General features: G+C 39.0%; 1 protein-coding gene and 1 long non-coding RNA gene across 2 annotated transcripts in view; one reads left to right on the forward strand and one right to left on the reverse strand.

Moving 5' to 3' along the window:
- Positions 1 to 13,671: 13,671 nt before the first annotated feature.
- The window catches only part of LOC133651202 (excitatory amino acid transporter 5-like), a 120,258-nt gene continuing 109,249 nt past the window's right edge, over positions 13,672 to 24,680 (reverse strand). The window contains exons 10-11 of the mRNA XM_062049230.1: positions 23,102 to 23,201; positions 13,672 to 16,155 (exon numbers count right to left, since the gene is read on the reverse strand). Of these exons, the coding sequence (XP_061905214.1) occupies positions 15,889 to 16,155; positions 23,102 to 23,201 (367 nt within the window). The 3' untranslated portion in view covers positions 13,672 to 15,888. The remainder of the gene's footprint in view (positions 16,156 to 23,101; positions 23,202 to 24,680) is intronic.
- On the forward strand, positions 15,384 to 23,783 carry LOC133651203 (uncharacterized). Its single transcript, XR_009826388.1, has 3 exons — positions 15,384 to 15,507; positions 15,822 to 16,098; positions 23,136 to 23,783. It is a non-coding gene; the product is annotated as an uncharacterized LOC133651203 (long non-coding RNA).

A 24,680-nucleotide genomic window follows, 5' to 3' on the forward strand; every position in this document is an offset into this window, starting at 1 on the left:
GTGCTAAAAATTTGTTATTTTCTTCAACGACTTCAAAACATGGCATGAACGTGCGACATCATTAACTGCAAGAATCGTTGTGATGATCGCTTTAGGGGGAAAAAAACGATTTGGTGAGATTTTTTGTCATTTCCAGCAAGAAATCGGAGCAAAGGAAGTCGGGTTAATGAGCTAATAACGAGACGTCAAATAGCAGCCGTGAGACGATCAAACATGACTTTTAACGCCATCACCTGGTACATTTTCAGACTGCTTAGTTTGAATGGAAGCATGTTTTATTCAGTTTCGCACGTAGCATTTAGCAGGATGTTAGCACTGGCTAAACTAGAAACAGAGTACAGTATTTTGGAACAAATCATGTTGTCTGTTTACTTTTAGTCATGGATAAGCACAACAATGAGTGAGTCCTATTTTCGGAGAAGTAGCGCAGTGATCAAAGTATTTAAAAGTAATATTGGGCGTGTTTTTTCAGGGAAACCTGTTAATCTTGAACGCATAAAAGATAAAAGCCGCAGATTACGTAAAATTTGAACGGAGGACAATGATCCTTAAAGGCCTACTGAAATGATTATTTTTTATTTAAACGGGAATAGCAGATCCATTCTATGTGTCATACTTGATCATTTCACGATATTGCCATTTTTTGCTGAAAGGATTTAGTAGAGAAAATCGACGATAAAGTTCGCAACTTTTGCTCGCTGATAAAGAAAAGCCTTGCCTGTAGCGGAAGTAGCGTGACGTCACAGGAGCTAGTATTCCTCACAATTCCCCGTTGTTTACAATGGAGCGAGAGAGATTCGGACCGAGAAAGTGATGATTACCCCATTAATTTGAGCGAGGATGAAAGATTCGTAGATGAGGAACGTTACAGTGAATGACTTGAGAGGCAGTGATGGACGTATCTTTTTTCGCTCTGACCGTAACTTAGGTACAAGCTGGCTCATTGGATTCCACACTCTCCTTTTTTTTATTGTGGATCACGGATTTGTATTTTAAAGCACCTGGGATACTATATCCTCTTGAAATGAGAGTCCAGAACACCAAATGGACATTCAGTGCCTTTTATCTCCACGACAATACATCGGCGAAATGCTTTAGCTACGAGCTAACGTGATAGCATCTTGCTTTAACTGCATATAGAAACAAAAGAAATAAACCCCTGACTGGAAGGATAGATAGAAAATCAACAATACTATTAAACCGTGGACATGTAAATACACGGTTAATGCTTTCCAGGCTGGCGAAGGTTAACAATGCTGTGCTAACGACGCCATTGAAGCTAACTTAGCAACCGGACTGCACAGAGCTATGCTAAAAACATTAGCTCTCCACCTACGCCAGCCAGCCCTCATTTGCTCATCAACACCCGTGCTCACCTGCGTTCCAGCGATCGGCAGAAGGACGAAGGACTTCACCCGATGCGTTTGGCGGCCCGGAGACGTAGGAAGTCAAGGTGAGGTCGGCGGCTAGCGCGGCTAGCGCTCCAACAAAGTCCTCCTGGTTGTGTTGCTGTAGTCCGCTGCTAATACACCGATCCCACCTACAACTGTCTTCTTTGCAGCCTTCATTGTTCATTAAAAAAATTGCAAAAGATGTCCAGAATACTGTGGAATTATGAAATGAAAACAGAGCTTTTTGTATAGGATTCTACGGGGTACCATAACTTCCGTTACTCGGACTTCGTCACGCGCATACGTCATCATACCGCGACGTTTCAGCCGGATATTTCCCGGGAATTTTAAAATGTCACTTTATAAGTTAACCCGGCCGTATTGGCATGTGTTGCAATGTTAAGATTTCATCATTGATATATAAACTATCAGACTGCGTGGTCGCTAGTAGTGGCTTTCAGTAGGCCTTTAAGAGACTTGGTATTGTGAAATTTCTCACCGGTATTAAAACTGACTCCGTTGTCCGTTCATGTGGATCAACTCCACCAATTGTATTTATTTTTTCGAGGTAGCGGGCCGTAGGAACAGGGTCCAGTTTTTCTCGATGCGGACCCTTGATTGTTTTTGTTTTGCATGATCCATTTGAATCCAGTTTGTTGATCTCCCTCACGTTACCGTGGGTACAGTACAGCCATGTACTGGACTCTCTGTGAAGCGCTTTGAGTGTCTAGAAAAGCGCTATATAAATCTAAGCCATTATTATTATTATTATTATTATGTAAACACAAGCTTTGGCCAACAAAAAATGGCTAGCGCGGCCCCACTATGCATTGCGAAATCAAGTGCCTAAGAAACGTTGCTTTTTGCATAATAGGTCCCCGACATCCATTTATGGAAATACAAAGCAACAATTTTTTTGGAGTCCTTGAGAAAACGGTTTTCCTTGCAACATTGCGAGCAACCAATCACGTCATTAAGCTTCTGTCTTTTCCTTTTCAGCGTATCGTCAGTGTTTGTCAAATACCACTCGTCAGCCCGCCATCACAAGGCCATTAATATTTAAAGGTGGAAATGTCGCTCAGGGTAAACATTTCCGCCGCTGTCAGTAAATGTGACTTCCTTGACTGCTGTGTTTTTTTCAAAAACTTGAAAGATCAATCTCAATAGGGTTTTGCTTTTTCTTTGTTTTCTTCTGTTTGTTCAAAGGTTGCTCATATAGCCCTTAAAGGCCTACTGAAAGCCACTACTAGCGACCACGCAGTCTGATAGTTTATATATCAATGATGACATCTTAACATTGCAACACATGCCAATACGGCCGGGTTAACTTATAAAGTGACATTTTACATTTCCCGCTAAACTTCCGCTTGAAAAGGGGGGGGGGGGGGGGGGGTAGTAAATTTATTTATTTATTTATTTATTTTTTCTCATAAAGAAATACAATCATGTGTGCTTACAGACTGTATCCCTGCAGACTGTATTGATTTATATTGATATATAATGTATATATTGTGGTTTTTATGTTGATTTAATTAAATTTCTTGTGCGGCCCGGTACCGGTCCGTGGACCGATTGGTACCGGGCCGCGGCCCGGTGGTTGGGGACCACTGCTTTAAGATATGGCTAGCTAGCTAGCGGCGAACGTCTATCCGCAGTCGGCAGTGTTTTAGCTACTTCTAAATCAATAATCCTCGCCTCCATGGCGACACAGTGTGTCTGTTACTACATTATATATATATACTTCCAGTGTGTATATTGTACATATTACATTTTGTTATGAAGGTGTCTGTTACTACATTATATATATACTTCCAGTGTGTATATTGTACATATTACATATTGTTATGAAGGTGTCTGTTACTACATTATATATATACTTGCAGTGTGTATATTGTACATATTACATATTGTTATGAAGATGTCTGTTGCTACATGATATATATACTTGCAGTTTGTATATAAAACATATTATAAATAAATATATGATAAATGGGTTATACTTGTATAGCGCTTTTCTACCTTCAAGGTACTCAAAGCGCTTTGACACTATTTCCACATTCACACACACATTCACACACTGATGGAGGGAGCTGCCATGCAAGGCGCTAACCAGCAGCCATCAGGAGCAAGGGTGAAGTGTCTTGCCCAAGGACACAACGGACATGACTAGGATGGTAGAAGGTGGGGATTGAACCCCAGTAACCAGCAACCCTCCGATTGCTGGCCCGGCCACTCTACCAACTTCGCCATCCCGCCCGGTGCAAATGTGTCGCCAACTTGACGTAAATCAGTTCAATGACCATAAATAAATTGAAATCAGCACATCATTTAATTGTATGACCCAATCCAAACAACCTTCCCGAGTCATGGTGCAAAAAAAAATCAAGCAACAAGTCAACACAACCTGCTCACTGAACTTTGTGGATATTATTTAAAAAAAACAAAAACGTCCAAGCACCAATAAAAATTCCAAATGACACCCATTTAAATCATTAGAGTGCATGATGGGAAAACTACAACACGCTCTCTCCACACTTAGCCATGTTTGGCGGATTTTTTAGCTGCTCGATCATTTTGATTGATTACAAAACTTTAAGGAGGTTGTCGGGCGGTATAGCTCGGTTGGTAGAGTGGCCGTGCCAGCAACTTGAGGGTTCCAGGTTCGATCCCCGCTTCCGCCAACCTAGTCACTGCCGTTGTGTCCTTGGGCAAGACACTTTACCCACCTGCTCCCAGTGCCACCCACACTGCTTTGGATGTAACTTATTTGGGTTTCACTATGTAAAAGCGCTTTGAGTCACTAGAGAAAAGCGCTATATAAATATAATTCAATTAAATTTGTCACGGATGTAAACAAAGTAGGAGTCAAACTTTCACATACACTTAATATCCAGTTATATTATTATTAATTATATATCCATTATGTTAATATAACAATATGTACTTATATATATATATATATATATATATATATATATATATATATATATATATATATATATATATATATATATATATATATATATATATATATATATATATATATATATATATATATATATATGTATGTATTATATATAATATGATATATATATTGACTGTATATATTATATATTGATTATATATTATATATATGTATATGCACATATGTGTGTATATATGTATGTGTGTGAGTATATATATGTGTGTGTGTGTATATATATATGTATATATGTGTATGTATATCTAGTCGGCTTTCGGCCCCAAGTCAAAAAAAGTTTGGACACTCCTGGCCTAAAATCTGTATCTCACTATTGCAATTACGATATATATCACAATAAATTATTTGGTATGTAAATAATAATAGAACAACGTCAAAACACATTTCAAATTCTCCTAATCTGTGCTGCTGACGTGTCTGGACTATAAACTGCTACTTTGCTAACGCTTTGAACTCTGCAGCCTATAAAACGGTGCGGGTTAATTTATGGATTTTTCGTACACAATATTTTGTTTTCAACAAATCGTTTACATGCTACGCCGGCAGAGAGAGCGAAAAGGTGTGTTATAGTTTGTGCTATTGCACCATCTTTTGGACGAGGTCGCTCGCTGCAGGGGCTGCGAGCTGAAATCATACCTCGTGTATTTTTGTACCTTGAACCGGAAGTGTCGCCATCCATAGCGTTTCTGCTCCAAAGGATTCTTCATTCATCACTCCAAGCAACGTTTGTAGGTTTTCCAATATAACTAAAACAATTCTTACTTACTAAAGCGTCCCATGTCTGTAGGAGTGTTTTCATGCATAGTTTGTACGTGCTATCGCAATGTAATCAAGCTAGCATTTTTAGCATTAGCTAATATGCTAACACCTTTGCGAGTGTCTGTGTTAGTATTATTAACGTACAATGGGATTCTTTTCGTATTGTTTAACTTTCACAAATTCCTCAGTAAATTCACCAAAACGTCACCGTGGAGTTATTGATTCTGTTTAGCTGATTGGAGCGCTAGCTTTCGCAGCTTGTGGGTCCATGACCATGACGTCTGTTTTGTCTGATCAGCCGTTTTACTGCCGTGTTACAGTTAAGGTATGCCACACATTATGCAATAATTGACTTTCCAAAATATTTGTCTTTGTCAAAATATACAGTGATTTTAATGTAATGATATTATAATGTACCATAATAATGCAACTAACTATCTAAAAGGATTCAAACCAAGGGCGCCCAAAGCCATTTGTGCCCCACAGCTAATTTTCTAACGGCGTGCGGCACGTTCTAACAAATATTATTACAAAACAAAACATAAAAAAGTGGAATAAAAGAGCAAACGGGTAAAATGTCACGAGAAAAAGTTGAAATGTCGACTCTAAAAAACACAAAGCTGCCATGCAGGCCGTTCTTTTCTTTAAAACTGTCATTGCTGAAAAAATAATAATGAATCAAAATCAATGTTGTGAATTATTGACCTATTAAAGGCTCAAATTACTTCACATCAAATATTCCACTCTGAGATAAATAAATACATATTGCATATTTTGTATGTTTGCCATAAAAAACATTTTTTTTTATGACAAAAAGGTAATTAAAAAAACAAACCAAGAAACAGTGAAGTGAATTATAATTATATATATTTATTTATTTATATTTATTTATTTTATATTTATATATTTATTTATATTTATTTATATTTATTTATATTTATTTATTTTATTTATATTTATTTATTTATATTTATATTTATATATATTATATTATATATTTATTTATTTATTTATTTATAAGTGAATTATATTTATATAGCGCTTTTTCTCTAGTGACTTAAAGCGCTTTACATAGTGAAACCCAATATCTAAGTTACATTTAAACCAGTGTGGGTGGCACTGGGAGCAGGTGGGTAAAGTGTCTTGCCCAAGGACACAACGGCAGTGACTAGGATGGCGGAAGCGGGGAATCGAACCTGGAACCTTCAAGTTGCTGGCACGGCCACTCTACCAGCCGAGCTACGCCGCCCCAGGAAAAATGATGTATAAATCAACAGAAATTGCTCTAGAAAGTAAGTGGAAAGTAAAAAATAATTTAAAAAAATGGTATGACTTATTTTAAACACTTTTGTGGGTGGGGCCAAAACATTCTGTTGGAATAATTGTATCTAAGTTATCACAAAAACTTTGTGTTGAAATGAGTTCCCGGCGAGAAGACCAAAAGCTGTCTTTGAACCTACCGAGAAGAAGGCTTGTAAAACTCCACTGTGTAGGGGGGAAGCAACATGAAGGTATTTCTGTTTCTTTCATGTATTGTAATCAACAGAAAGATATTGTCTGACCCAAGAACTGCAAAAGCGAAGAGGAAGCAGGACCACCCTCCCTCCCGGGCACCGCTTTTTTGAACTCTTTTACGAACCTCTTTTTTTTTTACCTCTTTTACAACCTCTTTTTTTGAACCGTTTTGTAATTAAAGGCGATGGCTGTTTACGACCCCCCGTCCCTTTGGAAGCAGCTGTTGCCATGTGGTCAGGGAAGGTCCAAATAAAAGAAGGAGGCGTGCAATCTTTTGGCAGAGCGTAATGATAATGACACTGTACAAGGGTACAGATGTATACGTTTCTCGTCACTGAGCCAAATTGAATTCTGTCTCTGTTTGATTCTTTGCTTCTTGTCCTGTTTAATAGATGTCATCAGTGTTTGAACCTGACACGTTCTTTGCTCAAAAAATAATAGTGGATTAAAATCAATGTTGTTATGAATTATTGACCTATTTTAAGTCTCCAATTACTTCACATCAAATATTCAAATTTAAAAGTTTTTAGGGTCGGTGGGGGGTATTGCATTTTTTTGTGTTTTTGCCAAACAAAACAGGGTTTTCTTTTACAAAGAGTGCATAAAACATTTTTTTTTTTTTTTTTAACCCTATTTTGACAGGTCTGAAGGTAATCTCGATATATAAGCGTTGAAAACAAAATACATGACATGTTTTTCATATTTTTATGTAACGGAGTTAAAAATGCACTTTGTTAATATTTCGGAATGTTTTCATTTTGCTACTGAAATATTGTGTTTGTGTGAATTTGATCTCGAAAGAGTTCTTTATTATCGTTGATTGACCGGTACTTTATTTGACCCCTTCCTGTCATGGCCTACAGTCAGGCTTCCGTAGTTTCCGCTAGCTTCTGTGGCTCCTCCCCTTCCTCCTCACTTCCTGCTCGCGACGCTGACGTGAGTTGCGTCAAAATTGGTGTCGTGCTGTGTGTCCTTTTTGTAACAAAAACGAACTGTTTATTTTCGTAATTCTCTCCGTATATTGTTCAGTTTTTATGTACCCTTAAAATATCAAATGCTTTTTCGCTATTTTAACCGCTATTTCGAGCGCTACACGCGTTTTTGTGAGTGACAGTGTTGGCGCGGTACGTCTGAAGCGGTCCGCTTTCATGTCACGTGACCATTACGTAACCTGCGTCCTGCATTTCCTGTCACGTGACCGTGTCCTGTTGGTAAAAAGTATGTTTTCTATGTGTAGGAAGTTTATGTTGTTATCTGATTGTTACTTCATTTTCAGGTATGTGTAATACTGTAAACGTGCATGTTGTCTTGCTTTTATTTAACTCCTTCCCCAAAGCAGTTCCTTATTTTGGCCGCTAGTCGGGAGTGTTGACTTTTTAGAATAGAATATATCTTTGTCATTGTACATTGTACAACGAAATTGTAAGCAAAACTAATTTGGTGCTAATTCATAATGACACATAAAAACATAAGAAGATAGATAAACATCTTAGCTGTACTGCAAAGTTCAAATTTCAATGACAATAAAAAGGAAGTTTAAGTCTAAAGAGATAAAAATACATAACAATACCAAGCATACAGCTCACATGCACAGTCATTCTTGTCTTGTGTTCAGCGATTGATTGATTGATTGATTGAAACTTTTATTAGTAGATTGCACAGTACAGTACATATTCCGTACAATTGACCACTAAATGGTAGCACCCCAATAAGTTTTTCAACTTGTTTAAGTCGGGGTCCACGTAAATCAATTCATGGTACAAATATATACTATCAGCATAATACAGTCATCACACAAGTTAATCATCAGAGTATATACATTGAATTATTTACCTTATTTACAATCCGGGGGATGAGGAGGGTTTGGTACAAGTCACAGGTGGAGAAAATCCTCAGTGCTGAGCTCTGTAGAACTTGCACCTGGCTCGCTGACAACAAGCTATCCATACACTTGGGTAAAACAGAATCCATCCTGTTTGGGTCCCACATCAAACTTAAGAAAGTCAATGACTTCACCATAAAAGTGGGTGACATTGTTATCACCAGGAAAGATGAGGTCACCTACCTAGGTTCCATTCTACAGGCTAATCTTTCCTGTGATAAAATGGCAACCAAGGTAATCAAAAAGGTTAACCAACGAACGAGATTTCTCTACAGAATCTCCTCTCCGGTCAACAAAAGCACCTTGAGGATTCTGGCGGGAACTCTCGTTCAACCCCTTTTTCCATTACGCATGCACCTCCTGGTACCCTAGCACCTCCAAAACCCTCAAATCTAAACTCCAAACATCTCAGAACAAGCTAGTCAGGTTACTTCTAGACCTCCACCCCAGATCCCACCTCACTCCTACCCACTTCTCCAAAGTGGGCTGGCTCAAGGTGGAGGACAGAGTTAAACAACTTGCACTGAGCCTAGTCTATAAAATCCACTACACCCCCCTGATACCGAAGTACATGTCAAACTACTTCCTTAACGTAAATGACCGCCATAACCACAACACCAGGGGGAGCTCCACTAACCACGTTAAACCCAGATTCCGAACTAACAAAGGTCTTAACTCATTCTCTTTCTATGCCACATCAATGTGGAATGCGCTCCCAACAGGTATAAAAGAAAGGGCATCTCTATCCTCCTTCAAAACCGCAATAAAAGTTCACCTCCAGGCAGCTACAACCCTAAACTAACACCCTCCCCGGATTGCTAATAATCAAATGTAAACAATCAAATGCAGATACTTTTTCCTTTTTCTTATGCCTTCTGATCTCTCTCTCTCTCTCTCTCTCTCTCTCTCTCTCTCTCTCTCTCTCTCTCTCTCTCTCTCTCTCTCTCTCTCTCTCTCTCTATGTCCACTACTTGATGTCCATATCCCCCCCCCCCTCCACACCCCTGATTGTAAATAATGTAAATAATTCAATGTGATTATCTTATGTGATGACTGTATTATGATGATAGTATATATGATAGTATATATCAGGGGTCACCAACCTTTTTGAAAGCAAGAGCTACTTCTTGGGTAGTGATTAATGCGAAGGGCTACCAGTTTGATACACACTTCAATAAATTGCCAGAAATAGCCAATTTGCTCAATTTACCTTTAACTCTATGTTATTATTAATAATTAATGATATTTACACTTAATTGAACGGTTTAAAAGAGGAGAAAACACGAAAAAAATGACAATTAAATTTTGAAACATAGTTTATCTTCAATTTCGACTCTTTAAAATTCAAAATTCAACTGAAAAAAAGAAGAGAAAAACTAGCTAATTCGAATCTTTTTGAAAAAATAAAAAAAATAATTTATTGAACATCATTAGTCATTTTTCCTGATTAAGATTAATTTTAGAATTTTGATGACATGTTTTAAATAGGTTAAAATCCAAGCTATATTTCTAACAAAGACAAATCATTATTTCTTCTAGATTTTCCAGAACAATATTTTTAAAAGAAATTCAAAAGACTTTGAAACAAGATTTAAATTTGATTCTACAGATTTTGTAGATTTGCCAGAATAATTTTTTTGAATTTGAATCATAATAAGTCTGAAGAAATATTTCACAAATATTCTTCGTCGAAAAAACAGAAGCTAAAATGAAGAATTAAATTAAAATTAATGTATTATTCTTTACAATAAAAACAATACATTTACTTGAACATTGATTTAAATTGTCAGGAAAGAAGAGGAAGGAATTTAAAAGGTAAAAAGGTATATGTGTTTAAAAATCCTAAAATCATTTTTAAGGTTGTATGTTTTCTGTAAAATTGTCTTTCTGAAAGTTATAAGAAGCAAAGTAAAACAAATTAATGAATTTATTTAAACAAGTGAAGACCAAGTCTTTAAAATATTTTCTTTGATTTTCAAATTCTATTTGAGTTTTGTCTCTCTTAGAATTAAAAATGTCGAGCAAAGCGAGACCAGCTTACTAGTAAATAAATAACATTTAAAAAATAGAGGCAGCTCACTGGTAAGTGCTGCTATTTGAGCTATTTTTAGAACAGGCCAGCGGGCTACTCATCTGGTCCTTACGGGCTACCTGGTGCCCGCGGGCACCGCGTTGGTGAGCCCTGGTATATATGATAGTATATATCTGTATCATGAATCAATTTAAGTGGACCCCGACTTAAACAAGTTGAAAAACTTATTGGGGTGTTACCATTTAGTGGTCAATTGTACGGAATATGTACTTTACTGTGCAATCTACTAATAAAAGTCTCAATCAATCAATCAAAAATGGTTGATATCAGCACTTCAGTCATCAACAATTGCATCATCAGAGAAATGGGCATTGAAACAGTGCAGGTCTGACTTGGTAGGATATGTACAGCGAGCAGAGAACATAGTGAGTTCAGATAGCATAAGAACAAGTATATACATTAGAAATACATTTGATTATTTACATTTGGTTATTTACAATCCGGGGAGGTGGGATGTGGAAGGGGGAGGGTGTTAGTCAAGGGTTGAAGTTGCCTGGAGGTGTTGTTTTAGTGCGGTTTTGAAGGAGGATAGAGATGCGCTTTCTTTTACACCTGTTGGGAGTGCATTCCATATTGATGTGGCATAGAAGGAGAATGAGTTAAGACCTTTGTTAGATCGAAATCTGGGTTTAACGTGGTTAGTGGAGCTCCCCCTGGTGTTGTGGTTATGGCGGTCATTTACGTTATGGAAGTAGTTTGACATGTACTTCGGTATCAGGGAGGTGTAGCGGATTTTATAGACTAGGCTCAGTGCAAGTTGTTTTACTCTGTCCTCCACCCTGAGCCAGCCCACTTTGGAGAAGTGGGTAGGAGTGAGGTGTGATCTGGGGTGGAGGTCTAGAAGTAACCTGACTAGCTTGTTCTGGGATGTTTGGAGTCTAGATTTGACACTATTGCTCCCGGGTAAAAAGTGTTCTTAAATCTGTTTGTCCGACATTTTATTGTCCTGTAATCTCCTGCCCGAGGGCAGCAGTTCAAAAAGTTTATGTCCGGGGTGAGATGGGTCTCTTATGATGTTTTGGGCCTTTTTGAGGAGAAGATCTTCTCGGCGTCCGTGTTGGCGCACACGTTGCCAAAGCCGACGCTGGTCAGGCTGCTGAGGGTGAAGTAGAGGGCGGCGATGTACGAGCTGCGCACCGACCGTGTTGTTGACGTAGGGCATCTCCAGGCGTTTGCCCAGCTCATGGAGCCATCCTGGGGGAAGAGACGGGAGGACAACAGGGTGACAAGAACAAAGTCATCCAGACTAGAGATAAATTGTATTATTATGTTTATCTTACCTAAAAATAAATATATTTATTAATAAAAATAAATACTTTTTTTTTTTTTTTTTACTATATTTTGCTAAAAACATCAAAATTAATTCTATTTTTATTTGTATTTTTTCTGACTCCTTATTACATCCAGCCATAGAATTATACATTAAAATAAACATAATTGAAATCATTAATTTTAAATGGTCATAATAATTCATTTAAAATTACCATATTTAATTATTAACATAATTGCTTGTTTATCAACAACTTTAGCATTTTATTCATTACATTTTGAAGCTCTCAGAAGCCAAGTTATGTTATATTCCTTGAGATTTATTTATGCAAGTTTGAAGTATCAATTATCTAAACACAGTTTTTTGTTTGCATATTTTCAGGATGTATATATATATATATATTAGGGCTGCAATCGGTAGGTTGGAGTTCAAATCCCAGCCGAGTCATACCAAAGACTATAAAAATGGGAGCCATTACCTCCCTGCTTGGCACTCAGCATCAAGGGTTGGAATTGGGGGTTAAATCACCAAAATGATTCCCGGGCGCGGCGCCGCTGCTGCCCACTGCTCCCCAAGGGGATGGGTCAAATGCAGAGGACAAATTTCACCACACCTAGTGTGTGTGTGACAATCATTGGTACTTTAACTTAACTAACGATTCATTTGATAATCGATTAATCTGTCGATTATTACTTCTATTAATCGATTAATAATCGGATAAAAGAGACAAACTACATTTCTATCCTTTCCAGTATTTTATTGAAAAAAAAACAGCATACTGGCACCATACTTATTTTGATTGTTTCTCAGCTGTTTGTACATGTTGCAGTTTATAAATAAAGGTTTATTTAAAAAAAAAAAAAAAAAAAAAAAGCCTCTGCGCATGCGCATAGCATAGATCCAACGAATCGATGACTAAATTAATCGGCAACTATTTTTATAATCGATTTTAATCGATTTAATCGATTAGTTGTTGCAGCCCTTATATATATATATATATATATATATATATATATATATATATATATATATATATATATATATATATATATATATATATATATATATATATATATATATATATATATATATGAAATACTTGACTTGGTGAATTCTAGCTGTAAATATAGTCCTCCCCTCCTAACCCCGCCCCCAACCTCCCGAAATCGGAGGTCTCAAGGTTGGCAAGTATGCGATAACGTTAACGTTACTCACAAAAAAGAGCTGACGTGCTGAACTCATGAATGCCTGTTGCGACTCAAAACGACGCAGAAAATGAAGTCGTCGCACTCTCCAAAAAGTTCCTAACACTCTGAAAGTTAATACACAACAGTTGCTGCTGCGCTTCCTTAAAAAAAATCTCGTTAACAGATTAAAAACACACAAAGACGGACACAACGGCCTAATGTACCCGGACTATGGACTTAAAAAGTTCATCCATGGCTCCAACATGTTTCCTCTTCAGGTGCTCCCGAAGCAATGTAGTACTTCCGTGCCATGCGACCAATGTATGATCCTGTAACTACTTGGTATCGGGTCGATACCCAAATTTGTGGTATCGTCCAAAACTAATGTAAAGTATCCAAACACCATATGTCTTTGAACGCAATCTTGATCTAACATAATATTGTGAGAGTCCAGTCCATAGTGGATCTAACATAACAGTGAGAGTCCAGTCCATAGTGGATCTAACATAATATTGTGAGAGTCCAGTCCATAGTGGATCTAACATAATAGTGAGAGTCCAGTCCATAGTGGATCTAACATAATAGTGAGAGTCCAGTCCATAGTGGATCTAACATAATATTGTGAGAGTCCAGTCCATAGTGGATCTAACATAATAGTGAGAGTCCAGTCCATAGTGGATCTAACATAATAGTGAGAGTCCAGTCCATAGTGGATCTAACATAATAGTGAGAGTCCAGTCCACAGTGGATCTAACATAATAGTGAGAGTCCAGTCCATAGTGGATCTAACATAATAGTGTGAGAGTCCAGTCCGTAGTGGATCTAACATAATATTGTGAGAGTCCAGTCCAAAGTGGATCTAACATAATAGTGAGAGTCCCGTCCATAGTGGATCTAACATAATAGTGAGAGTCCAGTCTATAGTGGATCTAACATAATATTGTGAGAGTCCAGTCTATAGTGGATCTAACATAATAGTGAGAGTCCAGTCCATAGTAGATCTAACATAATATTGTGAGAGTCCAGTCCATAGTGGATCTAGCATAATATTGTGAGAGTCCAGTCCATAGTGGATCTAGCATAATATTGTGAGAGTCCAGTCCATAGTGGATCTAGCATAATATTGTGAGAGTCCAGTCCATGGTGGATCTAACATAATAGTGAGAGTCCAGTCTATAGTGGATCTAACATAATATTGTGAGAGTCCAGTCCATAGTGGATCTAACATAATAGTGAGAGTCCAGTCCATAGTAGATCTAACATAATATTGTGGGAGTCCAGTCCATAGTGGATCTAGCATAATATTGTGAGAGTCCAGTCCATAGTGGATTTTGCATAATATTGTGAGAGTCCAGTCCATAGTGGATCTAGCATAATATTGTGAGAGTCCAGTCCATAGTGGATCTAACATAATAGTGTGAGAGTCCAGTCCATAGTGGATCTAACGTAATAGTGTGAGAGTCCAGTCCATAGTGGATCTAACATAATATTGTGAGAGTCCAGTCCATAGTGGATCTAACATAATATTGTGAGAGTCCAGTCCATAGTGGATCTAACATAATAGTGTGAGAGTCCAGTCCATAGTGGATCTAACATAATATTGTGAGAGTCCAGTCCAAAGTGGATCTAACATAATAGTGAGAGTCCCGTCCATAGTGGGGCCAGCAAGAGACCATCACAGATGAGCGGTCCACCCCGGGTCCCGACTTTGGACAGCCGGCGCTTCATTTAAAGTCTTTTTATTCTGATCCTATGTTAGTTTCATCTGGTAAATCTAATTTCCGCTGTAAACAAACGTTTGCACGATATTCACATTTTTCGAGTTTCACCCGTAGTACATTACCCAGAAATCTGAGCGCCCTGGACAGGAGCAGGAAAAAGGTCTGAGCTATGCGAGTCAAAGAGTTGATTCATTGCCACACTTTGCTCTTTCCGCTTCGTCCACACAAGAAACAATCGTTTGAGTGCGGCTCCGAGACAAATTTGGTTGGCGAAAATAACGCTGATTGGGCAAAATGTGCGGGTAGTGGTTGAATTTAGGTGAAGTGGCGCGATCGTGAAGTCCTGGAGAGACTGAAAGATGAAGGATGATTTTGGCAAAGTACCATTTTAATACCAGAATCGTGTCTTAGCCCAAAGTTTTGGGAGTGACTCAAATTCAGTATTCCAATAACTTTGTGCCTGTACTGAAAAAACCTCCTTGGTGGCAAACACAAAACAGTACAATTGTTTTAATTCCAAAAAGTATGTCACTGTAGTGGGCGAGAAGCTAACGGACGTTTTTGTTTTTTCACGCTCCACACAGACGGACGAGGTTCTTTCCACAATCCAATCTGATAAAAGCTTTTTTTCTGTCCTGCTCCTTCTTCGCTGACTCACTGCTGGAAAAGCAACAAGTCCTTGACATAAGCAAGCACAAGCCTCGCAACTGGTACCAAATATAATCCACCTTAGATACTGCATGGACAACTGGTACCAAATAGAATCCACATTAGATACTGTATGGACAACTGGTACCAAATAGAATCCACATTAGATACTGTATGGACAACTGGTACCAAATAGAATCCACATTAGATACTGTATGGACAACTGGTACCAAATGGAATCCATGTTAGATACTGTATGGACAAGTGGTACCAAGTAGAAACCATGTTAGATACTGTATGGACAACTCACAAACACACACAGGCAAATGTGTACCATTTTTAAGATATTAAAAAACGAAAGTTGTCTTTTTTGCAGCTCCTCCACGTTGAGAGCTGGAAGGTGTGCCACCTTCATGAAAGGAACGAGGTCCATTAGCTGAGTGCTACACGTTGGTCTCCAGGCCGTTCATGTCGATGGAACAGTGCTCCTTGTCCCTGTGGCCTCTCTTGTGGTGAGAGGTGAGCGCCTGTTTCCTCTTCTCCGTCGGTCGGACGCCCTCCTCCAGCTGGATCAGCCGCGCCACGTCCGGGGACAGGTGGTCCTGCCGGCTGCCCGCCGGAGGTGGCTGGTAGCAGCCGTTCTTCTGGTTCTGGTAGGTCATCATCTGCTGGATGCTGATCATGGGCTTCGTCTCGCAGATCAGAGGTACCTGGTGGAGGCAGGTAGAAGTAGGTCGGCAAACGGTGGCAAAAGAAGGGTAACACATTTTTGGCAAGCGGGTACAAGAAAGTCAAAAGTGGGTCAAAAAAAGTTTTTAAAAACGTACGTAAACGGGAAAAGGTAAAAAAGTAGTTAAATGTGGGTAAAATAAGGTAAAACAACAATTGGTAAATGGGTAGAAGGTAAGAAAAGTAGGTAAACATAAGTAGAAGAAGATACAACAAGTAGGTGAAAATGTAAAGGAATGTAAAAAAGTTGGTAAGAGGTTGCAAAAGTAGGTAAACCTATGTAGAAAAGGTAAACTGTGGGAAAACATTGGTAGAAGTTTAAAAAGTAGGTAAACATAGAAAAAGGTAAAACAGTAGGTAAACAAGTAAAAGAAGGTGAAAAAGGTAACAAAAAGAAGATTAACAAAAGTAGAAGAAGATAGAAAGTAAAAAAAAGTAGGTCAATGTAGAAGAAGGTAAAACAGTAGGTAAACATAGGTAAAATAAGGTAGTAAAAGAATGTGAAAAAGTAAATAAGAAGGTACAAAAAGTAGGTAAACTGATAAAAGAAATTTAAAAAAAAGTAAGTAAACAGATAAAAGGTTAAACAAGTAGGTAAACAAAAGTAAAATAAGATGGATGGATGAAAAAAGTAGATAAAAGAGGGTAGAAGTTTAAAAAAAGTAGGTAAACATAGAAGAAGGCAAAGCAGTAGGTAAACATAAGTAAAATAAGGTAATAAAATAGGTGTAAAAGGTAACAAAAAGAAGATTAACAAAAGTAAAAGAAGATAGAAGTTTTTAAAAAGTAGGTCAACGTAGAAGAAGGTAAAACAGTAGGTGTACCAAAGCCTATTGTGTGCCTTTAACCAGTTCTGTAATGTTCTTGTGTCTTTAAGTTGATAGGTCAATCTGTGACGTCTTTTCCCCTTTCAAGCACGTCTTTGTCAGAATAGTAATTTGTTTTTAATCAGTGGTGGCAGCCAGCCTTGTGTGCGTTGACGACTAAATACCACACACACACACACACACACACACACACACACACACACACACACACACACACACACACACACACACACACACACACACACACACACACACACACACACACACACACACACACACACACACACACACACACACACACACACACACACACACACACACACACATTCACATCTACCTTTCAGCAATAAAGATGATTAAAGGATTCTCTGGCCGGAATCTGTCCATCGTGTCCCAACTCTAAAAGAACTACTATCCCTTCCTTACATTGGTCCTTTGAGCCGGATAGAGTTCCACCATCAGACACTATGGAGTCATCACCTGCTGATCACCAGCCCTCTGTCAAGCCAAAGAGAGACATTCGACTACCACAGCATCTGGCCCCTTATGATGTCACCCTCCTTCCCTCTCAACTGCCTGCTGCCCAAATCTCCTCACTACCAGTAGGACAACACGGTGAAGCAAGGCCAACCAGAGCTAGGAGTGCGTCAGAGTACCAGTCATCTGCTTCATCACGTCGATCCTCTCGGCGATCGCACGGGCTTCAACTGCTCCAAAATATTCCGGATGTTCAAACAGCTGCCCTAGAGGAGCGAATTAAAGGTTTGGAGCTTGCTGACCTACAGCAAGAAATAGAGGAGGAAAGGAAAGCTGACTTGGAGGCGAAGAGATTGGATGCACAAGCTAAAGAAGGACAAAGACTACAAGAGGATGCTCACCTTGCCAAGGAGAATATGGCAAGGGAAATGGAACGGTGCAGACGCTTAAAGAAACTGGAGAAAGACTTACACATTGCCCGTATTGTCAAGTCTTTCCTGTCGGAGTCTGAAGAGGATGCAATGTCAACAACGTCAGCTCCGCCCGCTGATGACATGCTTCAGCTCCCATCAATAACTCCAATGAAATCCGCTGCCGCTATCCCGACTACACAGCCATTGACAACGATTCCCATTCCTGTCCAAGGTGCACAAACTTGTGTCCCGACTTTAGTAGCCCCCACTACAGCTCCTGTCTCTGTCACCTTGCCTGCATCTGGGTCTTTCACAAGTCAACATATGCCAGTCTTTCCCACATTTAGTTATGCATCAACAATGACACATGCAGCCGCAGTGCCACAAACCATGCAAACTTCTGTACCACAACCACCAGTTCCAGCTGGTGCACCTCCTCCTGCTGGGCAGTATGTTCAATACACATTACCATCTGCTACTCCAGCCCCGGCAGCACCACCCTGGTCCTACCCGGGCATCGAGATGCTGATCGCTACATCCTATGGCATTCCCAAACCAGTACATCCAAGGTTTGAGAATGGCCGGGAAAGTGATTTCGCCCTGCTAGAGAACTTGATGAATAGTCATCCTCACCTCAGCGAGCAATATAAATATCAAGTTCTACTAAATCAGCTCAAACTCCCTAACGCTCTGCAGTTAGCCAAGTCATTCATGTATGACCCAAACCCGTACACGTCTGCGCTAGGGGCTCTACAAGACAAATATGGCCAGCCTAGACAACTAGTACAGAGTGAACTAGGAGCTATTCTTAACTCACCAGCCATCAGAGTGGGGGATGCAGAAGCTTTCGACACCTTCGCTCTCTCAGTTCAGACCTTAGTTGGTATGTTGCGGACTTTAGAGGGACCCCTTGGATGCGAGCTCAAATGTGGTTCTCACGTTGACCGCCTCATAAGTAAAATGCCTCCTGCTCACCGAGACGGATTTATGGAATACTGTCTTTGTCGAGGCATTCTACAGCCAGGTACCAACCAAACTTATACCCTGCCCGACCTGGCATCCTGGCTCCAAGTTAAAGCTCTAGCTAAGCGCCTGGCCAGCCGAGTCACTCACCTCTACAACCCGTGGCCTCCTCCTGCCAAGAGGGATTGTAATAGTCCATGGCCCAAACAAAGGACAGCGTCAATTCTCTTATGTTCTGGTGAGACCGGTAGCAGCCAGAGCACCAATCTGACAAAGTCACAACCCTTTAAACCTAGTCCTTATTGTTCATTTTGCAACAGTAAGGAGCATTACCTCAACTCATGCCTGGACTTCAAGAAACTGAATACCAGTGAGATCAATAACTGGATCCAAGAAGGTAACAGATGCTGGAAGTGCGGTCGTGGCCACAAAGCTGCAGCATGTACGCTTAAACGCCCTTGTAAATTATGCAAAGAGACGCACCTCACAGTCTGCATGACACGATCCAAGAGTCATCTCAACAAGTCCTGATGATGAGTAACCAAAAACCCACAGTCTACCTGGAACAGCCTCAAAGCCCTCAAAGAGTTTTGCTGAAAGTTGTTTAAGTGCTCCTACAAAATGGAGACCGCACTCTAGAGACATTTGCTGTGCTTGATGATGGTTCTGAGAGAACACTCATCCTCCCCTATGCAGTAGAGCAGCTACAACTTGCTAAGCATCCTGAAACCCTTCACCTGAAAACTGTTCAACAAGAAGTAAAAGTGCTCAATGGTTCATCAGTCAGCCTTCACGTCTCCCCCATCTTCAAGCCAAGCAAGAAGTATTGGATTAAAAATGCCTTCACAGCTGAGAATCTGAGCCTATCTCAGCACACATATCCAGTAGCGGCCCTCCAAAAACGCTACGAGCGCCTCAAAGACCTTCCTTTGCTGCCTATCCATCGAGCGCAACCGCTACTCCTTATAGGTTCTGATATGTCTCAGCTTCTTGCTCCTACAGAGCCGGTGCGAGCAGGCCCATCTGGCGGCCCCATAGCAGTTTGTACCAACCTAGGCTGGTCCCTACAAGGTCCGTCTGTGATCTCCGCATCTTCCCATCAGCCTTCCTGTCTGCACGTTACCACTGAATCCCCATATACTGAACCTGAACCGGATGCTACAGAGCTGGGGAAATCCGCCTTCGTTGGAACTATTTCCAGTGCTTCATCTACTCAGCTTACTGATTTCAGTAAGTTCTCAACATGGAAACAGCTTCTACAAGAGACAACTAGCTCGCTTCATGGGGCGGCTGATGCTGGTGCTTCATCCCCCACCTTCCGCCGTGGATTTTCTGCAAGCCGAAAAACTTATATTGCAGAGGGTTCAAGGAGATTGTTTCCCAGAAGAGTTGAGAGCGCTCAAGGCTGGACGGTCTCCGCCTTCAGACAGTCGACTTGCATCACTTTCACCAGAATACGAAGCAGCCACAGGATTACTCAGAGTTGGTGGACGGTTGCGGCATGCGGAGAGTTTAGATTGGGAGAGAATCCACCCTATAATCTTCGATCCAAGCCACCATGTGACAAAGCTTGTCATAAAGGAACATGATGAAGTACTATCGCACCCTGGCCCAGAAAGAGTTCTTGCTGAAATACGACGTAGATTTTGGATCTTAAGGGGCAGAGAAGCAATACGGAAACATCAGTATACATGTCTAGAATGTCGTCGTTGGAAAGCCAAGCCTGACATTCCTAAAATGGCTGATTACCCCCCTGCTCGACTGCGTCTTCATAAGCCACCTTTTCTATTCTGTTTTTTTTTGTTTTGCTTAGTTGGTTTTTTTTTGTTGTTGGTTTTTGTTTTTGTTTTTTGTTTGCTCCATGCTTTTTTTAACCTGTAAAGCACTTTGGTGCAATCTAAAAAGTTGTTGAAAATGTGCTATATAAATAAAGTTGACTTGACTTGACTTGACTATTCAACCGGAGTTGATTGCATTGGACCTCTCCAAGTGAAAATCGGGCGCCGCACAGAGAAATGATGGGGTATTATCTATAAGTGCATGACAACTCGCTCTGTACACTTGGAACTACTGGAGAATCTTGATACGGACGCATTCCTGCTATCCTTAAGAAGATTCATCTCACGACGCGGCAAACCCTGTGAACCTCATAGACTTTCTTCTAGTTTCAACTGCCATACGGACAGTTGGGGGCGGCTGTGTACCAAAGCCTATTGTGTGCCTTTAACCAGTTCTGTAATGTTCCTGTGTCTTTAAGTTGATAGGTCAATCTGTGATGTCTTTTCCCCTTTAAAGCACGTCTTTGTCAGAATAGTAATTTGTTTTCAATCAGTGGTGGCAGCCAGCCTTGTGTGCGTTGACGACTAAATACCACACACACACACACACACAAAACCACACACAAATTCACATCTACCTTTCAGCAATAAAGATGATTAAAGGATTCTCTGGCCGGAATCTGTCCATCGTGTCCCAACTCTAAAAGAACTACTATCCCTTCCTTACAGTAGGTAAACAGGTAAAATAAGGTAGTAAAAGAATGTGAAAAAGTAAATAAGGTACAAAAAAATAGGTAAACGGATAAAAAGTTTTTAAAAAAGTAGGTAAACATAAGTAAAATAAAGTAATAAAGTAGGTGTAAAAGATAACAAAAAGAAGATTAACAAAAGTAAAAGAAAATAGAAGGTTTAAAAAGTAGGTCAACATAGAAGAAGGTAAAACAGTAGGTAAACAGGTAAAAGAATGTGAAAAAGTAAATATGAAGGTACAAAAAAAGTAGGTAAACGGATAAAAAGTTAAAAAAGTAGGTAAACATAAGTAAAAGAAGATGGAAGGATGAAAAAAGTAGGTAAAAGAGGGTAGAAGTTTAAAAAAGTAGGTAAACATAGAAGAAGGTAAAACAGTAGGTAAACATAAGTTGAAGAAGGAAAAAATGTAGGTAAAAAAAAGCTAACAAAAGTAGGTTGGCCTAAGTAAATGAAGATAGAAGAATAAAAAGAAGGTAAAACAGTAGGTAAACAAGTAAAAGAAGGTAAAAAAAAGTCGGTGAAAAAGGTAACAAAAAAGATTAACAAAAGTAAAAGAAGATAGAAGGTTAAAAAAGTAGGTAAACACAGAAGAAGGTAAAACAATAGTTAAACTTAGGTAAAAGAATGTGAAAAAGTAAGTATGAAGGTACAAAAAAGTAAGTAAACAGATAAAAGAAAGTAAAATCAGTAGGTAAAAAAAGGTGACACAAGTAGGTAAACATAAGTAAGACAAGATGGAAGGATTAAAAAAAAGTAGGTAAACATAGAAATAGTAAAACAGTAGGTTAAAAAAAAGTAACAGAGTAAAGGAAGATGGAAGGTAAAAAAGTAGGTATACATAAAAGAAGGTAAAACAGTAGGTAAACAAGTAAAAGTAGGTGAAAAAAGTAACAGGAATATTAACAAAAGTAAAAGAAGCTAGCAGGTTAAAAAAGTAGGTAAACATAAAAGAAGGTACAACAATAGGTAAACATAGGTAAAATAACGTAGTAAAAGAATGTGAAAAATTAAGTAAGAAGGTACAAAAAAGTAGGTAAACAGATAAAAGGTTGCAAAAGTAAGTAAACATAAGTAAAATAAGATGGAAGGATGAAAAAAGTAGGTAAAAGAGGGTAGAAGTTTAAAAAAGTAGGTAAACATAGCAGAAGGTAAACAGTAGGTAAACATAAGTTGAAGAAGTTAAAATATAGGTAAAAAAGGTACCAACAAGTAGGGTAACATAAGTAAAAGAAGATAGAAGTAGGTAAACATAGAAGGTAAAACAGTAGGTAAACAAGTAAATGAAGATAAAAAAGTAGGTGACAACATTAAATCAATGTTGGCTTCTTATGTGGATTTGACATTGAATTTTGGTCATTTCCCAACTATTTTGCAACAATGTTTCAAAAGTCGCTTTCAAAGGTAAATGAAGGTGCAGTGTTACCTCGGATTGAATACGCCTCATATTTCATAGAATTTGTTGATTGATTCAAGTTTTCGCCACAATGTTGCCCTGGTTTTCGTATATACTCTTTAGGTTGTAGTACAGCCAAACATCGGGCAAAACAAGTTAGACTAAAGTGACAAAATCTAGGAACCCCTCGTGTTGGTGACTCTGTGACGACTGGACAGTGTGACTTTTGTCCATTTGAGATTGTGGTCAAGAGAAAACACTTGAATTATTACCCTTTGATGTTTTTGTGCGCGCTCTACTGTTCATAAGCAAGTTAGACGCCTCACCTGTTCGCCTTCTTTAATGAAGTCTTTCCTGCAGATGTGGGCCATGATCCCTGTGGCCAAGGCATCACCCATCACATTGACCATGGTCCTGAATCGATCCCTGCGTGACAACATCTGAAGTCATCTTTTGATCACGTGGAAAGGAAGGCACACGTTATATGACCTACTCTACATTGGAATGTGAGTTTTAATGATTTGACTCAGACCTGGTTTTGATGTACATATGCATGTTTTGGATGATTGTAAATACATGATAATTACATTGTTTAATAAATATGTTTAACCCTGTAAGACCCAAATATAGACAAACCTAAAAAACCTTTCAGATTTTGTAGGAGGAAATTGAAGAGTTAAAAAAAAAAGTTTATGTATGTTTTTAGAGTAATGTTGTAATATTGCAACATTGGGCTTTGACGGGAGCAGAATTTCTGTATTTGTACTCACGTTGTCTGAACAACTAAGGGTTCATTTGCAGGGTTGATTGCTTACTTAGCCCCATAACGGTATATACCATTAATAATAATCACACATTAGTTATATTTTTATGAAGTCATTTATTACAAATATAAAAAATATGAAACAAGATACAACTCTTAAAAAACGCTTTTTCCCCCTCTTTTATAATTGCAACAATTATATAACAAGCTCTAAATGAAATTTGATGCATCTGTTCCACATTAAAGGCCTACTGAAATGATTTTTTTTTATTTAAACGGGGATAGCAGATCCATTCTATGTGTCATACTTGATCATTTTGCGATATTGCCATATTTTTGCTGAAAGGATTTAGTATAGAACGACGTCGATAAAGTTCGCAACTTTTGGTCTGATAAAAAAAAACCTTGCCTGTACCGTAAGTAGCGTGACGTTGTCAGTTGTTCACTCCCTCATATTTTCCTATTGTTTTCAACGCAGCTAGAGCTATTCGGACCATTACCCCATTAATTTGAGCGAGGATGAAAGATTCGTGGACGAGGAACGTTAGAGTGACGGACTAGAATGCAGTGAAATACATTTTTTTTTTCCGCTCTACATAAAATAATGTGACAAGCCATTTTAAATGATGTTGTGGACCACATAAAATTATGTAACGGGCCACTTTAATTGATGTGGCGGGCCACATAAAATGATGTGGCGCGGCACATAAAATGACGTGACGGGCCACTTTAAAGGACGTGGCGGGCCACGTTAAATGGCGTAGCGGACTACATAAAATAATGTGACAAGCAATTTTAAATGATGTTGTGGACCACATAAAATGATGTGACGGGCCACGTAAAATGATGTGACGCAGCACATAAAATGATTCCACAGGCCGCTTTATATCAGTGGTCCCCAACCTTTTTGTAGCTGCGGACCGGTCAACGCTTGAAAATTTGTCCCACGGACCGGGGGGGGGGGGGGGGGGGGGGGGGGGGGGTGTATTTTAAATTTATTTTTATTTTTTTATTTTTTTACATAAATAAATACAATCATGTGTGTTTACGGACTGTATCCCTGCAGACTGTATTGATCTATATTGATATATAATGTATATATTGTGATTTTTATGTTGATTTCATTAAAAAAAAAAATTTTT

This window comes from Entelurus aequoreus, linkage group LG05 (genome assembly GCF_033978785.1).
Source record: "Entelurus aequoreus isolate RoL-2023_Sb linkage group LG05, RoL_Eaeq_v1.1, whole genome shotgun sequence".
NCBI lineage: Eukaryota > Metazoa > Chordata > Actinopteri > Syngnathiformes > Syngnathidae > Entelurus > Entelurus aequoreus.